Source organism: Lampetra planeri, chromosome 15 (genome assembly GCF_965212315.1).
Source record: "Lampetra planeri chromosome 15, kcLamPlan1.2.h2, whole genome shotgun sequence".
In the NCBI taxonomy this organism is placed as follows: Eukaryota; Metazoa; Chordata; class Hyperoartia; order Petromyzontiformes; family Petromyzontidae; genus Lampetra; species Lampetra planeri.
In genome coordinates this window covers 10,705,733-10,727,054 of record NC_136121.1, presented here as the reverse complement: position 1 = coordinate 10,727,054, position 21,322 = coordinate 10,705,733, and the positions used below count along the sequence as shown (strand labels likewise).

The 21,322-nt window shown below is 41.3% G+C and overlaps 1 protein-coding gene across 2 annotated transcripts in view; it reads left to right on the top strand.

The window, feature by feature from the left end:
- LOC144722721 (mineralocorticoid receptor-like) overlaps positions 1–21,322 on the top strand; it is a 91,390-nt gene that overhangs the window by 7,052 nt on the left and 63,016 nt on the right. Inside the window, exon 5 of one of the 2 annotated variants that reach the window (XM_078601069.1) lies at positions 20,718–20,854. In XM_078601069.1, the coding sequence (XP_078457195.1) occupies positions 20,718–20,854 (137 nt within the window). The remainder of the gene's footprint in view (positions 1–20,717; positions 20,855–21,322) is intronic. The other variant, XM_078601070.1, reaches the window with a different exon arrangement.

The window sequence follows — 21,322 nt, the reverse complement described above, 5'->3', positions numbered from 1 at the left end:
CAATCGAAACGTCGTATTCTATTATTTAATTTAATTTATTATTTTATCTTTAGACGTGACTTAACCGAAAGAAACAAATAACTGTTCTTTATATAAAAAATATGTTTATGAACCCCCATTGCTGGTCATAGACTGACGGCGTTAACCAAGCCTCCTTTGGCTGATTAATGCAACGCAGGGGTTGACTACAATGGAGTTTGGTTATGGCCTTGTGCATGTCCTTGGTGCCAAAAAAATAATTTAGCCTCAGAATATATTTTGTTTTGGAACCATAGACGAAGGGATTGGCCAGATTGAGAAGACTGGCTTTGGATTGCAGGGACATTAACAAGGATAAAGCTTGATTTTGCAATATCATCCAAGCAGTGCCGATCTGTGACTATAGCTCCAGCCTTGATAGTAACTAATAGGTGTCAAGTTAGTGCTTTGAACGGTGAATTTATCAATTGTTTCACAATGTTCAAGATGCCCTTACACTTCAACACTGTATTGTAACCCAAAGATATAGGCCCCAGAAGTATATTTTTTATCCATCGAATAGCACAACTGTTCTTTTTTAATGTATGTTATTAAACATTGATGCTTTTGAATTTTTTTAAAATAGGTTGTTTGGCTTTTTCAAAGCAGTTCAGTGGAGCGATCATACATTTGTTGGTGAATATAAAATCACTGGTCTCTAAACGGAAATGTTCCTATTGGTCGACATTGTTGGCAGTAGAGGGGGCAGCACAGAAAAACATCCATTGCTGTCCTGTACTCTGTTCACGTGTGCTGCCTGCCATTACAAACCCGCTCTGACCAGAGCGGTGAAGTATGGTCAAAACCCCCCAGATCCTGCAATGATTGGGAGAGGCCATCATCCAGGAGTGGGATTGACGAAGGGACTGTACATGTACGTGGTTCTTTCACACTGTAAATCCAGCATGTTTATCAGCAATTTGGGTGCAGCTTGCGTGTTCTGCTTTAAAAAAAAAAGTGGGATGAAGAATGTGGCATTTAAAGTTGACATAAATGCTTGATTGGGAGGTCATTTGTCGAAGGACATGCAGTGCTGTATTTGGAAAACCTAGAAATGGCCTTCCACCATTTACCTTCACACACGCGGCGAGGCTACTCCCCGCGACTGGGAGCATTCAAGGGAAAGGTTTTTTTGGTGCGGTCCGGTTGCATTAATAAGCCGTGCTTTTTTGTGTGTGGTATTGGAAGCCTTATTATGAATATGTGAATTGACCCACGTTGTGAGTATTTAAGTTCTGTAACTTGCATCGGGAGTTTTATACACCCTGGTTGCTGTAAACTTCTCAACGGTGCTTACAAAGCCTTTCATTAATGTATTATATTTGTTAAAATATAGCTAAGCTTGGGGGGGGGGTGGTGAATCCGAAAGATGTATTTGGAGTCATAATTGTTTAATTTGTCGATGTTTAGCTTTAAACAAAAAAATCCTGCCAGTCGTAGTGTTTCCTGCCCTCTCAAATTGGGTGTGGCCATTTCGGGTGTATGTTGATTAAAATATAAGGGGCAGTTCATTGGCTGTGGCGTACAAAACGCAAGCAATGGCCGAAAAAATGGCATTGCTTTCACATTAAAAGAGATAACTTCTAAATCTCAGGCCAATTATTTTATACAGTTGCCCTATATCTGAGCAAAGAAAGGGGGTAGTAAAATTCAATTAAACACGCACTGTAAAGTTAATGCGCTTGTGAGCAACGCAAGCTGCCAAATGTCTTTTTATTGTTGGCACGTCTCACTGGCTATCGTATAAACATAGTTTTGTTTTTAAACGTGAATAGAAATGAAAGCAGCAAATTTGTCCGATTTAATTTTTTAAGTCCCTTTTAAAAAAAAATACCCACGGCTTGTAACCGTACTCCATATTCACATTGAAAATGGGACTTGGCACAGATGGGCAAACAGGGTCACTACTAGTGAGACCTACATGTAAAGAGAGGTAGTAGTACCCCAAACAACTCCATAGACTTAACATTTGCGACTCATGCATTTTCACGGTGTGCTTAGTACGGGCTGGTGCATGGAAAACTTGCATATTTTTGATCCCCCTGCAGAGATTTTAGGGCCCAAACCTTTTCTACCCACGGTTGAAGTTGACAGTCACTTGGCATGTCACAGTCAGCAGTGTAAGAGACACAAAGGGAAAAAAAAACTGAATTTCAACTTCCAGAGTAAGCAAACATTGGTAATCTAATTTCACATCAACAACACGCACAATTGGCGAACATCAACTTGTGCAAAACGTCAATTTTGAGACAGGTTTTTTTCATTTGTTGAAAAAAAAGGAAACTGAAATCTGGTATTTTTGGTATTCTAATCGCAGCAACAGAGGGGAGATGCGCATGAATGAATGCAGAGCTCTGAATCCACAGGTGCAGATCTGTTGCGTGACGGCTGGAGGAATACCGTCTTCCAACGCTCCCGATTTAGGCAGGAGCTGTTCCAATTTTTTTACGTTTTACCGCACCCGAAATTTCAAAGCAAATATTTCGTCAAAACTAAAGAAAAAAATTACCTATTAATTGATACGATTTAGCTATGGAAATCGGTGCTTTGATAGAAGGGTTTGTTTTTAATAAGTACGCTTCAGTAGGCCTCACTAAAAACTCATCATGGCTTCAGTGAAATAAAGTTAAATTTATCATAAATATTCTTGGTTCTTTCACCTGATGATGTTTGCTTGTGTTGCAGTCGAAACGTCGTGATAATTTTATTGTTTTATATTTGTATTATTGTATTATTTCCCTTCTACGTGACTTTACCGAAAGAACCAAGAATATGAATCCCTGCAGTCACGAAAGCTTTAACTCAAAATTATCATAAATACTTAGTTCATGAAACCCTGCGAGTGAAACTGCCCATTCGGAAAGCTGAGGAACAGTTTGAATATCATTTATTGTTATGGTTTGTTTCCCTTGACTACGCACGGTCTCCTGTGTCAGTACAGTATTTTAGGGTGACTTTGCACAGTTCGTGCATGGTTGCCTCAGGTGTTGTAATATGTAAAGGAATAACTGTTTAATTCAGAACGTACCTAGACTGTTGAGAAAAGTGTTGCTTGGCCTGGACGCGTGAAGTCTCAAAGGGATGATTGTCCAAAATAACAATGGCATCGCAGCCGATGTGAGGGAATGTATCTGAGAGGGCCATCCACCGAGGAGATGGAGCGCTGAAATCGCAATCGGAATCTTGTATTTATCGTGGAGAAATCCGATGAGCTATGATGCTCTTTTTGTTCAACAGTCGTCCAGGCGGGGCGGGTCAGAAAGTTACAGCGACAAACAATACAACAAACCATCGGAGCGCAAAGTGTATGAAAGGAAAGAAAATCACAGAAAAATAAATACGTAAAATAAGTTCTTGGCTCAGGCCGTGGGTGACTCGTTACATCGCAGGACGTGAGAGATACCGATTTCCTTGAGGAGGCCTTCATTCAGCAGTGGCTGATAATGACAATTACCTTGTAGTTGAGTATGAAATGTTTACAAAACACCGGGCTTTATTAATGTTGCGAGACGTGAGAGGCAGAGGTAAAGTGTTTTCTCACTCAAAGAACCCGGAGAATGCATACTGAACCCATAAAGTTGAAATGCCAGAGTGCTATTGTTGTAAGGCTCATAATGTGATAGCGTAACCACTGCTGACTTACTACAAACCCATATTATTTTTTATCTGCTCCGTGATTTGAACTAGATTTTTTTAAATTGAGTTGAACACTAAAGTACCGAGCTGGATTTCTCAGATGGCCCATTTAAAATGACGACTCAAGTGTTTTAAACCCCTCCAGGCTGTCATTCTCCATCAGGGAGTAAAGGCAGTATGACAAGCTACGTAGAAGGCTGGAGTATTGTGCCGATTGTGCTGTAGTATAGCCTTACTATGGAAAGTCCCATTGTCTTTTAGTGCCTAGCAGTTACAAAACTTAGTTTCGAAATATCTAGGGGAGTTACTCTTTTTTTTAGTTAATTTGTGGTCGAACTTTGCTTAGATTACACTGAAAAAGTTGCTTTCCACAGATGCGGCTGATTATTGCGAGGGTGCGTGAAGGCAAAATGGCTCCACAAAACCTCGGTGCCATTACGGGAGTTGAGCTGTTTTGTCATATTGTAGTAACACGTGGGAGTCCAGGGATTTTATCATTCTCTGACCACCTGGCCTGCAATCGATCATTAAATCCATGCGGTCAGGTCTATAAGTAACATAAGAAGTATGTCACGGGCTAACTTGGTCTGCTATTGATCATTCATGCCAAGCGGCTGAGTCTGACCAATATAATAGATTACTCAGGGACTAACAACCCCTAGTGTTTTAGCTAAGTTTTAGTACAGTACAAATGCCAAAACGACACCCCCCCCCTCCGCGTTTGGACGATTCCCTTTGGTTTTGGGTTAATGGTTCCATTCATCAACTGATTCTGTCTGCGCCCTTATCGTGCAACACATCTCCGTAGTGGTATGCATGTGGGATATATAGTTCAATAAACAGTTCTATAGTAGAGGTCATTGATTTCTACTTGCACAATTAGATGAGTATCAGCATCAGCAGAATGATTTAATATTTTGAATGTATTCATCGTTGCAGCACTGCAAATACAGTGCATGCACACGGGAGAATTGGTTACAAGGTCATGTTTGCTGCTACACTGAGATTGCATGAAGAAAGTAACAAAATGCATATGAGTACGGAAGACAAGAATACACTCTTTTACCAACGTTATTCACAGTGACAATGGCAGATGGTTTCTGAAAACTGGATTGTATAAATAAAGGCGCAAACAATATTGGAAAAATATAATTGATTGCTGATTTGCTGATTACATTGACATGAAAACAGACAATGGAATTTAACTATTGGAAATTATTGAATAACTTAATTAAAGATGCAAAGCTGGTTTGAAGATACATTTTAAATGTAGACATTTATAAAGAGCATGGAATAAAAGCTGAAAAGGGCACAAATAAGCATGGAAATGTGCGTGCTTTGAATTACGCTGACAGACAGAGAAACTCGCGGAACAGATAACATACACAGGGTAGAGACATTGACTTTCAAGAAACGTAAGTAGGTTTGGGCAGTACATGTCAAGGGTGCCACGGCAGCGAGATGTTAACCACCTCGCCTGGTACACAGGAGGTCGTGGGTTCGATTCCAACCCTGACGCCTGTTGTATGTTCAGAGTTTGCGTATCTCTCTCCCCGTGGCCGTGTGGATTTTTCTCTGGGTTCTCCGGTTTTTCCCTACACATTTAGAATCGACGTGCGTTTAAGAGTATTTGGCTGCTATTAATGTCCACATAATAAGCCACTTCGTTGAGCTATCATTTGTCGCCAGGTCGCTTCTTAAAAAGAGCTCTACATAGCTGGTAAAATACCTGGTAAAATAAAAATGTTCATAAGGAATGATGGCCGATGGTCGAGATCGATGAAGGAATGGCAGCCAATGGATGGAACACATCGAAGAAGGCATCCAATGCCGGAGCTAGATTGACCGTTGCATTGCGAAACCGTGAGGGATTGCTATGGCTTTTCGATGATTGATTTTGTCCAGCAGTGGAGCAATAAATGCTGCTGCTGATGATGATAATGCACAATGAGCAGAACTCTGTCTTGGGTTCTAGTTAGAACCTGAAGTGTGTCAGTTAGGGGTGAGATGGAGCGCTTGGTTTTGTGCAGTGCAGCCCGGACAGAAAAAACAAACCTCGCTTGATGGTATGTCTGCATGAGCTGCATTTGCAGAAAAGTGTGCGGATTGCTTTCTGGGTCCAGGCTAAAGCTCTAAAGCTGCCCATTTGAGTAAAAGATGTTAAGACGTAATGCCACCACTTTTCGGCCCCACCCTTCTAATGCTCTTACAGAATATCGATAAGCTTTGCTGTGGGCTTTCCTCGACTGTGCTTGGGTGATTTGAGGGAAGTGTGGCTATCTGGCTAGAGCTGAGAAAAGCTTCTGAGGAGGCAGGGGGGCAGTGATGCAGAGGAAGTGGAACAAAGTACTAAAAAAACATCTTAGCACAGAAACCAGCCAAGGGCTTGTGCTTAGTATATCTTAGCAGTGATTGAGTTCATGGCAACTGCAGATTAATTCTTTGTGATTGGTGCTTCGCTGTAAGCAAGTATTGCTTTATATGGAAATAAAGCCTGGCTTAAGTCAATCGTTCAAGAGCTTTGCCATTTTACCTGAATCTTTGGCGAATTCAATTATAAGTGTTGCATTCAATATCGGTTGCTAAAAGCAATGGGAAATAACGTTTAGTTTGTATTCATGAAAAAGGCGTGATTTAATATTTGATAAAGGGTTTTTATTTATTTATGAATGCCTCTAGGAGTAAATTACACTACAGGGAAGCAGTAATGCATGCCACTGAGGCTGTCAGCTGTCAATGAGGGATTTTCTATTGACCCCAGAAGGCATGTGCAGCGCTAGAGCCTGCCCTGACGCCACACTGTTGTACACACTCTACAAAGTGTCACTTTTCCCAGAAAGGCATCGACCACCTTCTGGTGTGGGAAGTCGAGCGACGCTACAGGAAGTTTACTGTTGCTTTTGAGCCCTTTTGGTAACATTGCAACATATCTTTTTTTTATATTCTTAGGTTTTTTCGGTAAAGTCACGTAGGTAAAAAATTTAAATTAATAAAAGTTAAATAAAATAAAAATCACGACGTTTCGGAGGCAACACAAGCTTCCATCTTCAGGTGGAACCGTCACAGCACGATAGCTGTATCAAGTGATTTTTATTTTACTTTTATTAATTTGAATTTTTTACCTACGTGACTTTACCGAAAAAACCTAAGAATATGAATCCTTGCAGTCACGAAAGCTTCAAATCTAGAATGTATTTTTTTGCCGAGGTTAAGCTAAATTATCATGCTTGGTTTCATCTTCGTCTGTCATTATCAGCTGTGATCTAGCCACTGCTCATCTGTACGCTCCCTTTTCGTTATCGGTGTAATTCCAAAGTTGAAACTGTTCTTTGCGCACTGTTAGCTTTTATTACATATTTTAAAATCTAAAATTAGATCATATACACTGGAATCCGTTTCCCTTGGGTATATTTGGTATACATTGGTATATATACATGAGTATATTTCACGTTTTTTCATTAGCAAGTTCAGTTTTGCAAATTCATCTTTATTTCATAATTTTGATCCCAGTCTGCCTGAAATAAGTGGTCTTGGTATACATACTCTGTGGTCTCAAGTTTCCTCTCTCATCTTATATATCTCGGAAATCAAAACCATTTATCACATGAAGAGGAGGAAGTTAATTTCTCCCGTTTACAGTGGAGAAAAACATCTAAATCTCCTGGACCCGATTGGCTTAATAACTCTGGACACGATCAAAGAAGCGCAACCAGTTTGTTGGAGCAAAATTAGCAGATCTATTTACTCGTTGTTTATACAGAAATGGCATAAACATAAATAATGAGAGCATTAAACATTTAAGATGTTCTAATGACCAGTCATCATAAAAACCAATGGAAGTGAACTATGGCAAAAGGCATGGTTTAGTGGGAATTAAATCTCCGCAAGTTTTTATTGGACAAGCGCGCACGGTGCTGGAGATATCGCCAAATGTATGCCTCTCACGTGACTGAATTTGTTTCGAGAACAGTTTTGACATGCACTTAACATGTCATTCATTTGTAGCCACAGCTCATCATTTTGTAGGGGTATGGCTGATGTAGGTGCGGTACTTTTTTTTTGGGAGATAATTTTCACAGTTAACGTGTATCTTCTTTTGATTTAAAGCTTTCGTGACTGCAGGGATTCATATTCTTGGTTCTTTCGGTAAAGTCACGTAGAGGGGAAATAATAAAATAATATAAATATTAAACAATAAAAATTCTCACGACGTTTCGACTGCAACACAAGCAATCATCATCAGGTGTGAAGTCCACAGCAAGAAAATTTGAAAAAGTGGCGGTTTTTCAAATTTTCTTGCTGTGGATTTCACACCTGATGATGATTGCTCGTGTTGCAGTCGAAACGTCGTGAGAATTTTTATTGTTTAATATTTATATTATTTTATTATTTCCCCTCTACATAACTTTAGCGAAAGAACCAGGAATGTGTGTATCTTCTTCCACGCGTTTGTCCCACTCGTGGGGGGTCCGCTGTTCTTTCCCACCTTTTCCACACTGCCCTGTCCTGCACAGTCAACGTGTACACGTGTGTTTCATTCTTCTCACTTTCCACAGTTTTTTCTCTATTCACTATTGTGCCAGTCTCCGCTCAGCTGCACAGTTTTGGCTTGTTTATTAAACAACAACAACGACAACAACAACGCCTCCGATCAGCGCGCTTTGGCTACGTGCGATGCGAAAGAAGTTCAGCAATATACATACATCTACCCCATCTGTATTTTTTTCCGAGCCACTGCGCTTCTCTGCTTGCTGCATACCTTAACACCCAGCGTTGGTGATCTTGCAATGATGGCTCGGCCTGTGAGTTTAAAAGCGAGTGGATCACTTCCTTGTTTTATTCACTTTGGTCACGGTTGGTGCTCAGCTTCTGAGCTGGCTTAAATGCAGCAAACCGGCGTGTTTGAAGTCGCGTTACGCGTTTAAGCAATATCTATTTTTGATTACGGTCTGCCTAATTATTATAAAGTTTGAATTTCCTAAAATATATCGGTGATCTCGCTTGTCGTCGTCTCTATTGATAATCTTGTTGATCTTTGTCCACGGCCAATAACTACCATAGATCTCCATAGTCTGTGAAGTGTTTTCCAGTTTCGTCCCTCCAACTGGCATCTTTATTGTTTTAGCAAACTTTTTTTTACCCGACTTGTCTTTTGGTCATATATATCTCTTGAGCCTAACTTTGTAGCCTTCTGTTTAATAAGTTCTCCAAATGAGATATGCCTTAGAGAGAGAGATAGGATCATAACGCATGACAGATTCTTAACATTTGTGGACATTGTATGCTGGTGTATTGAAAAAAATATCGTTTATGCCAGCAGTCAACTAATTTTCATATGATTACGAGGAAGTTCCAGATGCCACACTTGCCCTTCACAGTATGGAAAGAAAGGAAAGCTTCTGGACAAAAAATTGTTTAATTGTGGAGATTATCAAAGAAGTGGAACTGCTCGTTTGAAGAAAATTTGTGAACATTTATTTTTTACTAAATCTTGACACACGAATGAATTTACCTCATGCGTGGAATGATGCCTCGACCAATTGTTCTATTCAAAATGGTGATAAAACTAGCTTGGAAGAATTCTATAACATTAGCCTCATATTGCATTTATATAAATTCTAATGAAGACTAAGAGCCCAACCAAACCGCATGAGAGGCAAGCCGAATTTGGGTAAGTTTCTCCACCACTGAGCAAGAATGTACTTGTTCATATTCTAGCAAAGGTCATCGCTTTTCAAATACCATCATGCCTAGCCTCTGTAGACTATTAAAAGCACATTTAACTTAGTTTAAATTGTGCAATCTTTTAAACTATCACAAAGGCCTGGATAAAATGGAAATAATTTTATAATGAATAACAATTTTCAAACAATGAGCAGCTTTACTGAGATTTCATAAACAATTTAGCACAATAGATTTGGGAAGGGCAATTGGATGAGGAGACAAGCTTGCGCCAAAGTTACTTACGGCACATTGTGTCTGAAACCTTGGAGTTGCCCTTGATATCTCGTTCTTTTTCTCTTTTCACATCTCAATTCTGCAGGACCTTGTACGTCCCATCCACGCAACATCTCTCGCATCTGCTATTTCCTTACCCCAGCTGCTGCTGGAGACGCTTATCCATGCCGTCATCGCATTTCCAAGCAACTCTTCTCCTCGGTGTCCACAAATCCATCATTCCAAGCTCTAGATGATCCCAAAACATGCTGCTTTTTCAGAGTCTTAATAGGAATATGTATTTTTACAGGACGAATCTGACGAGCTATAAAGCTCTTGTTGACAGATGTCCAGTAAGTAGAATTGTCGCCCACGCAAGTAATCAATGCCACATCACCCCAATACTCAAATCCCACCACTGATTCTCAGTCCACTCCTGGGTCAATTTAAATAGCTTCCTCCATGGATATGCACATACCTATCTCTCCACTCTTATCTTACTCTGCTCTTCACTGTGTGCCCTCCCTGTTCTGGCAACCGAGGATTTCCATTGAAGTTTCCAGTGAACTTTTAGTCAGGGGGAAGTTGCTCATTCTCCTCTGATGAAGTCCAAAACTCCCCTCCCCCCCAACCATCTGTGCTATTGACTATCTGTCAGTTTTCAACTCCCAATCCAAACATGCCCATGGTATTTCTACAGCATCGGATGCAGGTCATATTCTTTAGCCCATATTTTCCCAATTTGTACGTTTGTGAACATTTGGAGAAATGAAGACTGCAACGCAAATATACATTGTAGATTTGCTGATGATAGTCGTCATAACAAATGCAATTAACTATAGGAAAGGCATGATTTGTGGTCTAGATACTACACAAGTCTTTTTTATCGGACAAGCTCATACCGGAGATTTGAAGCTTTCGTGACTGCAAGGATTCATACTCTTAGGTTTTTTCGGTAAAGTCACGTAGGTAAAAATAAAAAAAAATAGAAATAATAATAGAAATAATTAAAAATAATTTGTATTCATCTTATTTATTTATTTACCTACGTGACTTTACCGAAAAAACCTAAGAGTATCATACCGGAGATATTACCAGATCTCTACCTCTTGACTACATTTATTTCAAGAACAGTTTGACGTGCACTTTCAACGTCGTCTATTTATGGTCACCGCTCGCCGTTTGTAAAGGGTATGGCTCCGATATTCATAAAACACATTTTTTGGGGGGGGAGGGGAGGGAAATAAAAATATATTCTCGAAGTATCTTAAGTCTTTCACTTCCAGCATTGTGTCTTTTTTAAAATCTTCACTCTCGTGCCAACCTTTGCTCACTGCACTTCTTGGCCTGTTTATGAAACGCCAGAAACAACATTTACAGTATATCCCACCACCGCCAGCAGCAGCAGCGCCTTTTGTCGGAGCCACTATGTGCTTCTTTCTGCACGCTACTGCACCCTGCTGCTGCAGCTTTCAACATAAATTAAACCTCGCCTGTTGATGAGCGTTCGGTGGTGACCAAGCCCTCGTTTAAAAAAAATGTGAGCCGTAAACAAGTTCCAAACTTGTTGTTGGCCTCTGACATTTCTCAAGCTTTTGATCCAGCTATAAAATGTGTCATACTTTGCTTGCACTGTAGTAGAATAATTGCATGAACAGGGGGTATTTTTTATTGCCATAGCCGTGCTGATTTTTACGTTGACAGGAAATCCACTGGCTCAACTGCCCGCTCACTCACTCAATCACTCAGTCAACCACGTTCCTTAAATATGAACACCTCTACATTTTTTGCGAGGCTTAATACTTCTTCTCGGATTGGCCGTTTGGTTGACGCTTAAGTCGAGTGCCGGTGCTGTTTCTTTTTATCGACAGAGTTTTTTTTTACACTCTTTACAAGCTGTTGGTCTGGTCGCTGTGCGTTTGTGGTGCGATGTCGTTTTGAAGAGTGGCAATTGCAAGGCCCCGGTATTTGAAGCTGTGTGTGATAGTGACACGTTCGAGGATTGCAATCATAGTTGTAGTTTTGCATTTTTGTGGTTTCGTGTGCAGAGAAGAATGCACATGAGAACCTGTTGCTGACTGATATTATTTATTTTTAGGACCACTAAGTGTTGGAGCCTTTGCCAACTTACCAACTCCCATTCCTGCGTACAATAACTTCTTTCAATATTCAAATTTACAACAGCGTGAATAACCATTATTGCTTTATTTAGCTTCCATAAATTGTGTTTATAAGAGCTGTCAATTATTTATATATTAGGGAACATATTCCCAGTGTACCCAAACCCGACTGGAAATTGTCACAATTCTAACCCAGCCCACAATTCACAAACCACCAATGTTTATTCTACCTATAAGAATATTAGCCGCTGATGTGGTTCAGTGGAGTTGGACTTTTGTGAACAAGAATGTGGTTCATAATCCAGGATTTTTGAGTTAGATCACGTAAATATAAATATGTTGTTCAACCCGCCACTACCCAACACAGCCAATTAGTAAGGTTTGTCACGTAAACAGAACGTGGCCAATTCGTTACTAGTACAGCAACACCGTTGTGTTGGAGAGCAAATCAACAACATTTACAATGAGTATTTTCTCTCCAACACATAATAATGAACGGATCGGGCCCAACAGACGTATAACATGGACACAACACTAGCAGTCAGTCTTGAAACGGCTTGCTTTTGTCTCGCGCGAATATTTGATTTGTCACCACGCTCCCAATTTTCTAGAGGATCTCTGTGGATACTTTGGCAAACTACGTGATGTCATGGGAATCTGAGCCGTGTGTGGCAGTCCCTCAAGAAACGAAATGGAAAAGAGAGCAAATGTTTTTTTACGTTTGCACTTTTTGGGGCCTTAAGGTTATGTTCTGAAGCCCATTTTGTCGATTTTTGAGCCCAGTTTTCTTAACATTTCTTGTGGATTACACAACAGGCCACATGTTAAATACTATCTATGCAAGCCAATTCTACCATGTACCTGACCACTGAAGCCTTGGCATGGTAAGCATGTTGTCAGATCTACCATTGTTCGGAAAACATTGGTGGAGCACGGGAGATAGATGTACCATGATGTGACAACATGTGAATTTATAAATCGCTAAGCTGAATGTGCAGTCACCGGGGAAAACATTGTTTACTCCATGTATTCCATTTAATTTTAGGTTTAATATCACTGACCTCCTTTAGCAATGTGGCAGTGAGGTTGTGACCTAGAATGTTTGGGGATGATCAGAGCATGTAAAGGTATCGTCTCAGCATGATCCTATCGAGATTAGGGTACTGTTGAGCCCTTATGCACTGTATTTGCATTTGCCTTAAGCAACGGAGGTGTCACCTGTGTAAATAAAACTGCTGGATAATTGTTCATTTGAGAGCCTTGCCCTAAAGATGCTTAACCATGTTAACCAACACAGTGACGAACCCTACGCTTTGCAAACATCCGTCTCTCCAAAAAATAATAGGGGGCTGGTGGCAGTCTTGTAAATTGCGTCATTCGCATCCTGGGTGAATGCATTTTCTCAGCTGTAATAGATTGAAGTGGCACAATTTTCATTGGCTTTTTTTTTGAGAAATAACTTTTGAGCGCTACGAATTGTTTTGAAAGAGAATGTTTATTACGTGTTATTTTTATCTTGCACGTCGTCCAAAGTTGTAAACATGCCCTAATGGCGGTGGTACGCAACAACACCCTCGTTAAAGTGTGGGCAAGGTGCGGTGGTGAATGTGGCGGCGGGCTTGCGCGCCGTGCTTGTTCACCGGTGGCGGCAGGTGTCTATCGAGCGTCGTGTTCCCAGGCCGAGTTCGCAGCTGGCGGACGGAAGGCCGCCAAGTTTGTCTTACTTTTCCGCCAGCCCCATCGGGCGTGACGGCGTGTCCCATAGCCCCTTTGCTTCCCGTTCACAGCACGGCTACTTTTTTTACAATACGAAAGTGAACACTTTTTTTTGTCAAATAGCCCTTTTGAAGAATACGTCGTAGCGTTCCCCTTGAGTTGTGAACTGCATAACGGTGTCTTGCGTCGGAGTGTCGTCGGTGCTTTGCGGCGATGTATTTGCGCGATTTCGGAATCAGAATCTTGATTTACACTGGAGGAATCTGATGAGCTCCAGAGCTCTCTTCTTCGCAAATGTCCAGGAGATTTTATTTTGGTGCGCGAATGTAAAATAAAAGGGAACGTACAGTTTTAATTAATTAATGTACGCTTGAAGTTGTGACTCGATTTAACATGTAATTTAAAGAGTGCGATTTTAAGTTAAGTCCAAATTGTGTACATAGCTCGCGTAAAGAAACAGTACCGTATATGTATATTTTGGCTGTGAGTTCACTTGTTTATTTGATGCCTCACTCGTTTACCACCATAGGGCCAATGTTTACATGTCAACAATTGCCAAGAGTCACATCATTTCCCTGCACCTACGATTAAGCACGGTTGGCTTCTTAGCGGTGCGAAAAAGACGTTCACCATACATACGTACAAAACATCTAGTATTTGAACAGTGTTGGCACAGTGTGGTTCATGCACTGCGCTATGAACACGGTGACCTAAGTTTGATTCCTAACCACAGCGAAAATGATATCTGAACGGGTTTTGGGCCCCTTTGCACCAACCCCTCATTGACCAGCATGGGGAAGTATGTTTAGACATCCTCTGACCAACACATGGGGGAAGGCCTTCATCCATCAGTGGATTGACAAAGGACAGTTATTGTTTATACAGTACGAGCATCGAAAAAATTGCACTTGGTTGTAGACGTTTCCATCGCATTAAAAGAAACGGATATTTAAAGTATTTTACAAAGTTTAAGCGGCACTCTCTTTATCGAAGCCACTGCATTATCGCCGTGCAGGATGAGTTAATTGGGCAGCGATTATTACTCATCTTACATTGGGAATCTACATCGCGTAACTTAACACGACGTTTCCCATTGTCTTTGCCAGCTGGTTGCAGTGAAGTAAAAATTCATTCGCTTTTGGCAGTAGTCCCGAAGCAGGTTGGTGAAGGCGCGACCCTGCAATTGCTTTGCTTGCTCACGCTACTGCTGGCAGAAGGGCCTCCACTATAGAGGGGATTTTTGGGGAGTATTTGGTCTACTCTGACACGTGAATCGGACGTCTTGGAAGAGGTGGGCGTGCCCACACGTGACCTACCCGATCGTCTGTGGGTTAGGAAACTTGCACTATTGTTTCTCTCACTGGGATGATGGACTCAAAACTAGAGTGGCAGTGTGACCATTTCACCATGGCAACTCCCTTCACATGTATGTTGAACTTCATCAGAGGTGCGGGGCAAGGACAATAAACCAAACATAAAAGGCAGTTTTAAAGAAATTCGTTTTTGATTTAGATTTGAAACGTGCATAGTTCCAGTCACTTTTTAATATCGGACGGAAGAGCGTTCCAGACGGCCGCAGAAGCGCATCTGCAAGCGCGCAATGTTTCGTAGACAAACATAAATCGTGCGTCAAATATGTTAAGATTACTTGGTCTTTTGATTCTGGCAAATGACAATTATTTTTGCCGTTTAGGCTTATGTACGTTTTGTGCACTGGCAGAACCAAGGAGTAAGTCCTTACTTACTAACAACTCCTATAATTTTTCATTGCTGGAGGGGTTGCCTTCCCTACCTGAAAATCCTGGCTCCGCCATTGGTTTTGTGAAGGTGCCTGCACAGGATTACTCATTCCTTGTTTTAGGTCGGCACATTATTTTCTATTCCATTGTAACTTTCGTGAAAGTAAACAAAACCACTCGTGTAACAAGTTAAGTTAATACGCAAACCTAACACGTATGAGATGGAACTTGTTCCCACACCCCTGTTGCTCAGAGAGAATGTCCGTTCTAACTTGCAAGCCTCAAGCTGTGTGCTGTGTAGCAGCGTGTCAGTGCTTCTGCGTGCGTTCTCCAAAAGCTGTGTTGCTCGTAGGAATTGTAACGCTGAACAAGTGCAGAGGTGAAGTGAAGTGAATTGCGTCGTTGTAACGTGAAATGTGCAGTTTGGGTTTTGACACTGCGTTAACACATTCCTGCGGAGGGAGCTGGTAGGAACGTTGGGTTGCTCGGTCAATGGCCAGGGTCAACGGCGGCGTGATGTATTCCGCAAATATGCCCGACTGTGAGGGCGGGCACAAGCCGGCGTGAGTAGGTTAAACGTTGAGTTTTATAAGGGCACCACGGGGTGACCAGCCCCTCCCCACCCAGCCCCTTCCCACCCTCCCCTCTCCACCCAGCCCTCTCCACCCAGCCCCACCCCTCCCATTTTTGGATGCACGACGGACGGACACAATAATCCCCTGTGGGCTGGTGGAACCAGGTGGTTCCTACCAGTATAATATTACAGTGTTTGCTGACAAAATGCCTTCTGCACTATGCCGCCCATCAGTCGCCATGCCTATAGAGGGGTGCGTAAATATCATTCAGGTGTTTACGACACATTTTCGCAATCAAGTTTGACATTTTTTCCCAGTAAATACAAGCTATGGTCATTATAATTGGCTTTCAGTGGAACAGAAAAGTCTCGTCTCTGGAGAAAATGGAAAGCATTTAGTGTTAACATTCGTGCCATTAGGGCCTTTTTTTACTTGGGAGGGGGAGGTTGAATGACGACCGTTTTTGCAGCCAACGGTCAAAGTAAATAGAAAAATATCCATCGCCAAGGTGGATTCCATGTCCATTTGATGGCTGCAAACTGCAAAGTTTGAATGTTTCATTTGTAGTGTACGTAGGGTGTAGGATTATTTTCGACTGTACTGAACAGCTCTGTCCTGCGTGAATTAAGGTACTGAGGAGACGGGGCTCGCAACATATGCATAAAAACGTCGGACATAAATACAGAACAAAACGCGGTAACAGCCTCGAAGCACATTGGAGGGCAAATGTGAACGTTGAGTTTGTCTACAAATGGGGGCTTTGAGTGAAACGGGCAGGGCCACCTCTTCACCACACAGCTAGTGGTAAAGGAGCGGCGAGACATTCATATCCGTAATAACTTTAAATAAAATTAATATTTGTTTGAACGTTGTAGTATTTGATCAGTTATATTTAGCAACAACAATAATAATGTCACCGAGTCCGCTTATGGAATATGGACGAGTACAGTATTGTGGGGAAACACACGGAGTGTTTCGCGCACTTGTGCTGTGAACCCCGGTGACCTGAGTTTGATTCCCGGTCACAGCTGAAATTAGTTGGCGAACGATAACTGAACCGGTCCTGGGCACCCCATTCACCAACCCGCACTGACTGCTGTCGCGAGGTCTGTTCAGTCAACCCCCATGACCGGCAACTGCGTGGTTTGACAATGGGACTGTGTGAAGTATTACGTAATAAATCTATAACACGACATTAATTTAAATGGTGAGTACTTTTAATATTTTTTAAAATTCAATAAATAAACACGCACAACAGAAGTGTAGACGTCAGTCGATATACGGAACAGAAACGTTCCTCAAAAGTTGTCCGTAAAATGACGTCACGTAAATTGAACCCGGTTTTCCCTATTGGCTTCCAATGTGTAATTGAAGATTGCGTTCTTACGGAAACAAAAATGCAGCCCCAAGATGTAATAAAATCGCAAGTAAAAAGTGGAGTACATTTTTTTAAAGCAAATCTTTCTTGGAAAAGTTGTATAATATTATGATAAAATATTCATAGTAGTGCTCAAAAAAAGGTCGCGGGAAACCAGTACTAGTATGAAAGGTACGTGCATACGACCTGGAGCAGCATGACATGATACATTGTTCGATTAAGTATATTTGGTAATGTGGGCCCCTCGACGAGATATTAAATACCTTGCCTGGTATACAGAAGATCGTGGGTTCAATCTCGACTGGTGCCTGTATATTTGGAGTTTGTGTGTCTCTCTCCCCGTAGTGGTGTGTCTTTTCCTCTGGGTCCTCCGGGTTTTCCTTCCACGTTTAGAATCAACGTGCGTTGAGAGTATTTGACTGTTATAAATTTCCACGTGGTAAGCCACTATCTTGAGCTACCATTTGTGACAGCCAGGTCACTTCTAAAAAAGAGATATATTTAGCTCGGTGGGTCTCACCTGGTAAAATAAAAAAATAAAAAGATTTACAAATAGAATAGGAATGGAAAAAAACCATACCAATATGCTTAGAGACGAATGTTTTCAATCGGTGCGTGTTACGTGCTATGATACAAAGATTGGAAGCACAGACTGACTACAAGCTAAAGGATATGCAAATACACGTGGAGAGAAGCATTTTGGGAATTTACACTTAGATATAGGAAGAGGAACACATTGGTGAGAGGAGTTGTGCAAGTTAAGAGACATGATAGGATACATGAAGAATGTAGGTGGGCCGGGTAGGGCAAGACACGTGGTGGGCAAGGCTGGGGTCACAGAATTGCAGCCAAAAGAGGGAAACTCGCCCAAGAGGATAACCATCGCAGGGGTGGAGTGACGAGATCTGCTCATCCGCAGGAGTGAGATGGACCGTGTCGTCGCAGGACTGTGATGGGTGGCGACAACGTGGGGAGGATTTCATCCAGCAGTGGATGAACCGTGGCTGAGAATGACAACAGAACCGCCACATTTTTCTCTCTCCCAATGTGAATAACCCCAAATTGAAATGCAAGTTGGGACTTGTAATGTCTAGCTATTTTAATTAAAGTTTCCCTCATTTATTTCAATGCTCTTAGTAATTTGATATCACGCAACGAGTGAACGCGGCAGTCATAATAAAGATTACAATGCAGTAAAAGTGATTGAGGTTCTCAATTTGATGCAAGAGGTCTATCCTTTTTTCAACATCGTGGTCAATAATGTAGTCACTCTTCACAGCTGTACAATGCTTATCATGCAATTGAGCGCACGTATCGTGAGCGTCAGAATCGATCGATTCATTGTTACACCTCTAAAAGTGTGGTTGGGTACATTTTAAATGTTGAAGTCGTGCTTAATAACGCAACCGTGCATTTAGAATGATTTATTTTGCAAGCAGATTATCTAATGCAGGGACTCCCCTACTTACAAACATTCGACTTCCGAACTTTCAGAGATGCAAACAAACCTGTCCATATGTCCAGTTGCCTATTTGTAACGAGAGGTTGTGAGTTCCACCGCCGTGGTGGTGGCATCTCCATCTGCAGACCACGAAACCAGTGGCATCTACATCCAAAGGCGATTATACAACTTTTAAAGCCATTCCCCCATCTTCTTGGTTCTTTCGGTAAAGTCACGTAGAAGGGAAGTAATAAAATAATAAAAATAAAACATAGTGAGAATTATTTCATTTTATTATGTTTTATTTTTATTATTTTATTATTTCCATTTTACGTGACTTTACCGAAAGAACCAAGAAGATGAATCCCTGCAGTCACGAAAGCTTTAAATCGAAATCCATTCCCCCATGTTTCGTGTACATGGCGTACAGCATATTTGGAATCGACAGGAGTAAAGTTGGATTTGCAAACAGACCTCTGGAACCTAACTCGTTTGTAAGTAAAGGAGTCCCTGTAATACACAAAAGTTGCATTTAAATATGGAGGACATTATTTATCAATGTGCAAGTGGCCTGCAGAGCATTGCGTGTCTGATCCAGATAAGCAGCTTATAGCGCCGCAAGCGAATTATTTGAGAGCAAAAGAAAAAGATATCGCAGTTAAGTATTATCTTGGGGTGCATTGTAGTTCATTATCGTTGTTTTAATGTTTCCTTACTTCACTGGTGGGATACAATGGAAGGTGTGTAGGTGTGTTGAAAATCATTTCTATTCAAATGTATTAAGATTCACCTGGGACTGGTCGTTGCTCATGAATAACAATTGAAAATTGAAAAGGCAGATAACATTTAATGAAGCAACGCAAACCGTATTCACTGGACGTGACATGAATTGATGTGGGCAACCAAATTTGACCCAAACTGTCACCGGATTTTTTTTTGTACGTAGACTTTTTAAGATGCGGTTAAGACCGCAGGGAATCTCGTACATTAGGGAATATGCTTGCTATAATTGCGTCTGCAAGTTGATTTCGCATATTTTATTTCAGTTAGGTTTGTACTTCTTGTGCCTTCGTTTAAAAGTTGTCATAGCTTAATAAAAAAGGGGGGAAAATCTGCTGATTTGCTGATGTTACGGGCGTTGTGCACACAAGTGGCTGTTGTGATTGCCGGTAGCGCGTGTACTTGTTGGATGATGTGTTTTTGGGATTGTATGAGAGAAACCGGACACCCAACCCGTCCAGTGCCAGGTACACGGTTGATGCATAGTGACCGGCACGCTTGTTCAAGGTGTGTTCCATGTGGCTGGGCCACTAGGCGCGAGTGGAAACACGATGAATGTTAAATTCCACGTGGGTTTTTTTTCTTCCCTTTTTTAACCTACCTTTTACTCTCAAAATTAACACGCAGCACCAATAAAACGCTTTCCAGTCTATTTATAGGAAATAAATTGATTCTTACATTGATTAACGCTCTCACGAGAATGTTACTTCATTCGAATCGCAAGTACTGTGTGCGATTTAAGCAACTTGTATAGAACATGTTTTTCGTGCCTCGCTTATCCGAGGCACAATTTCTTTGGACAAAGTGTCTAGCGTCCAATTGATAGGTAGATAATAATGCAGACTGGCCCAGTTTCACAACCAATTTACAGTTTTGACTAAACATTTTCACCGATGCTCTGCTCTTTCGCGAAAGCTGTGGAAAGTTTAGTATTTTGATGCTTTTTTTTTCATGATTTGAATAGGTGATTTTCTTGTTTTAAACATCATGTAATGAGCTTGTTTTAATATTGAAAGACCTTGAAGATAAAGCATAATTAATAGTGTCATAATAGAACTAAATGAGGATTTGGCAAAATGTATATTTCCATCTGTTTTGTTTGTATTACTGGAATGCAACTTTGTTGTAAATGTGTTGCAGGCTATGCAAATTGAAAACGTTGTGCGTCTCAATTGTATTCTCATTTTATGACTTGTACTTTAAAAGGAAGCATTCAAATAAGCTATTAATTTACTCACGATGGCCGTAATGAATCGCTGGAGTCTCTTATTGCTCACAATAATGCTTACGTGCACATGGCAGTGATTGTTTTGACGAGGTTGTGTTGGTGAAGAATGCTAACGTGAGGTTTTGTCCCCCTCTCTTTCTCTCTCTCAGTCCCGCACAGTCCTCAGTCCCTCCGCAGAAGGCCTGTCTCATCTGTAGCGATGAGGCTTCGGGCTGCCACTACGGAGTGCTCACCTGTGGAAGCTGCAAGGTGTTCTTCAAGCGTGCCGTGGAAGGTACGCGACAAGGCTAGTGGTCTTTCTTACCAGTTTAACAAAACACGCGTCAAAATATGGAGAGCTTCGTGCACACATATCCTGGACAGTAACTCCGTCGTACTCACTGGCCACTTAACAATGCATTTAATTATCGCTGAAATATATTTTATTGCCCATCCATATGTTGCATGCACGGCGGAGTCGTGCGTGTAAGAATTGATCATTAATGATTTTAGAAAACTAGATGCAAATTTTCGATCAGCTCGTGTGCAAGTGCTGGGCGGATTGTTGCATTGTGGGACCGTGAGTGATGGTGTGGCGGCTTGGGGAGGCCTTCATCCAGCAGTGGACAAATCATGGCTGCTGATGATGACGCTGAAACAACATATGCTTCTGTTGTAGTTAGGAAAGTAGAACAGACAAACCTGTACACATGAGAGAAAAAAATATATATTTCAAACTAGATGTAAAAATTAGACCAAAGAGAATCGATTATTT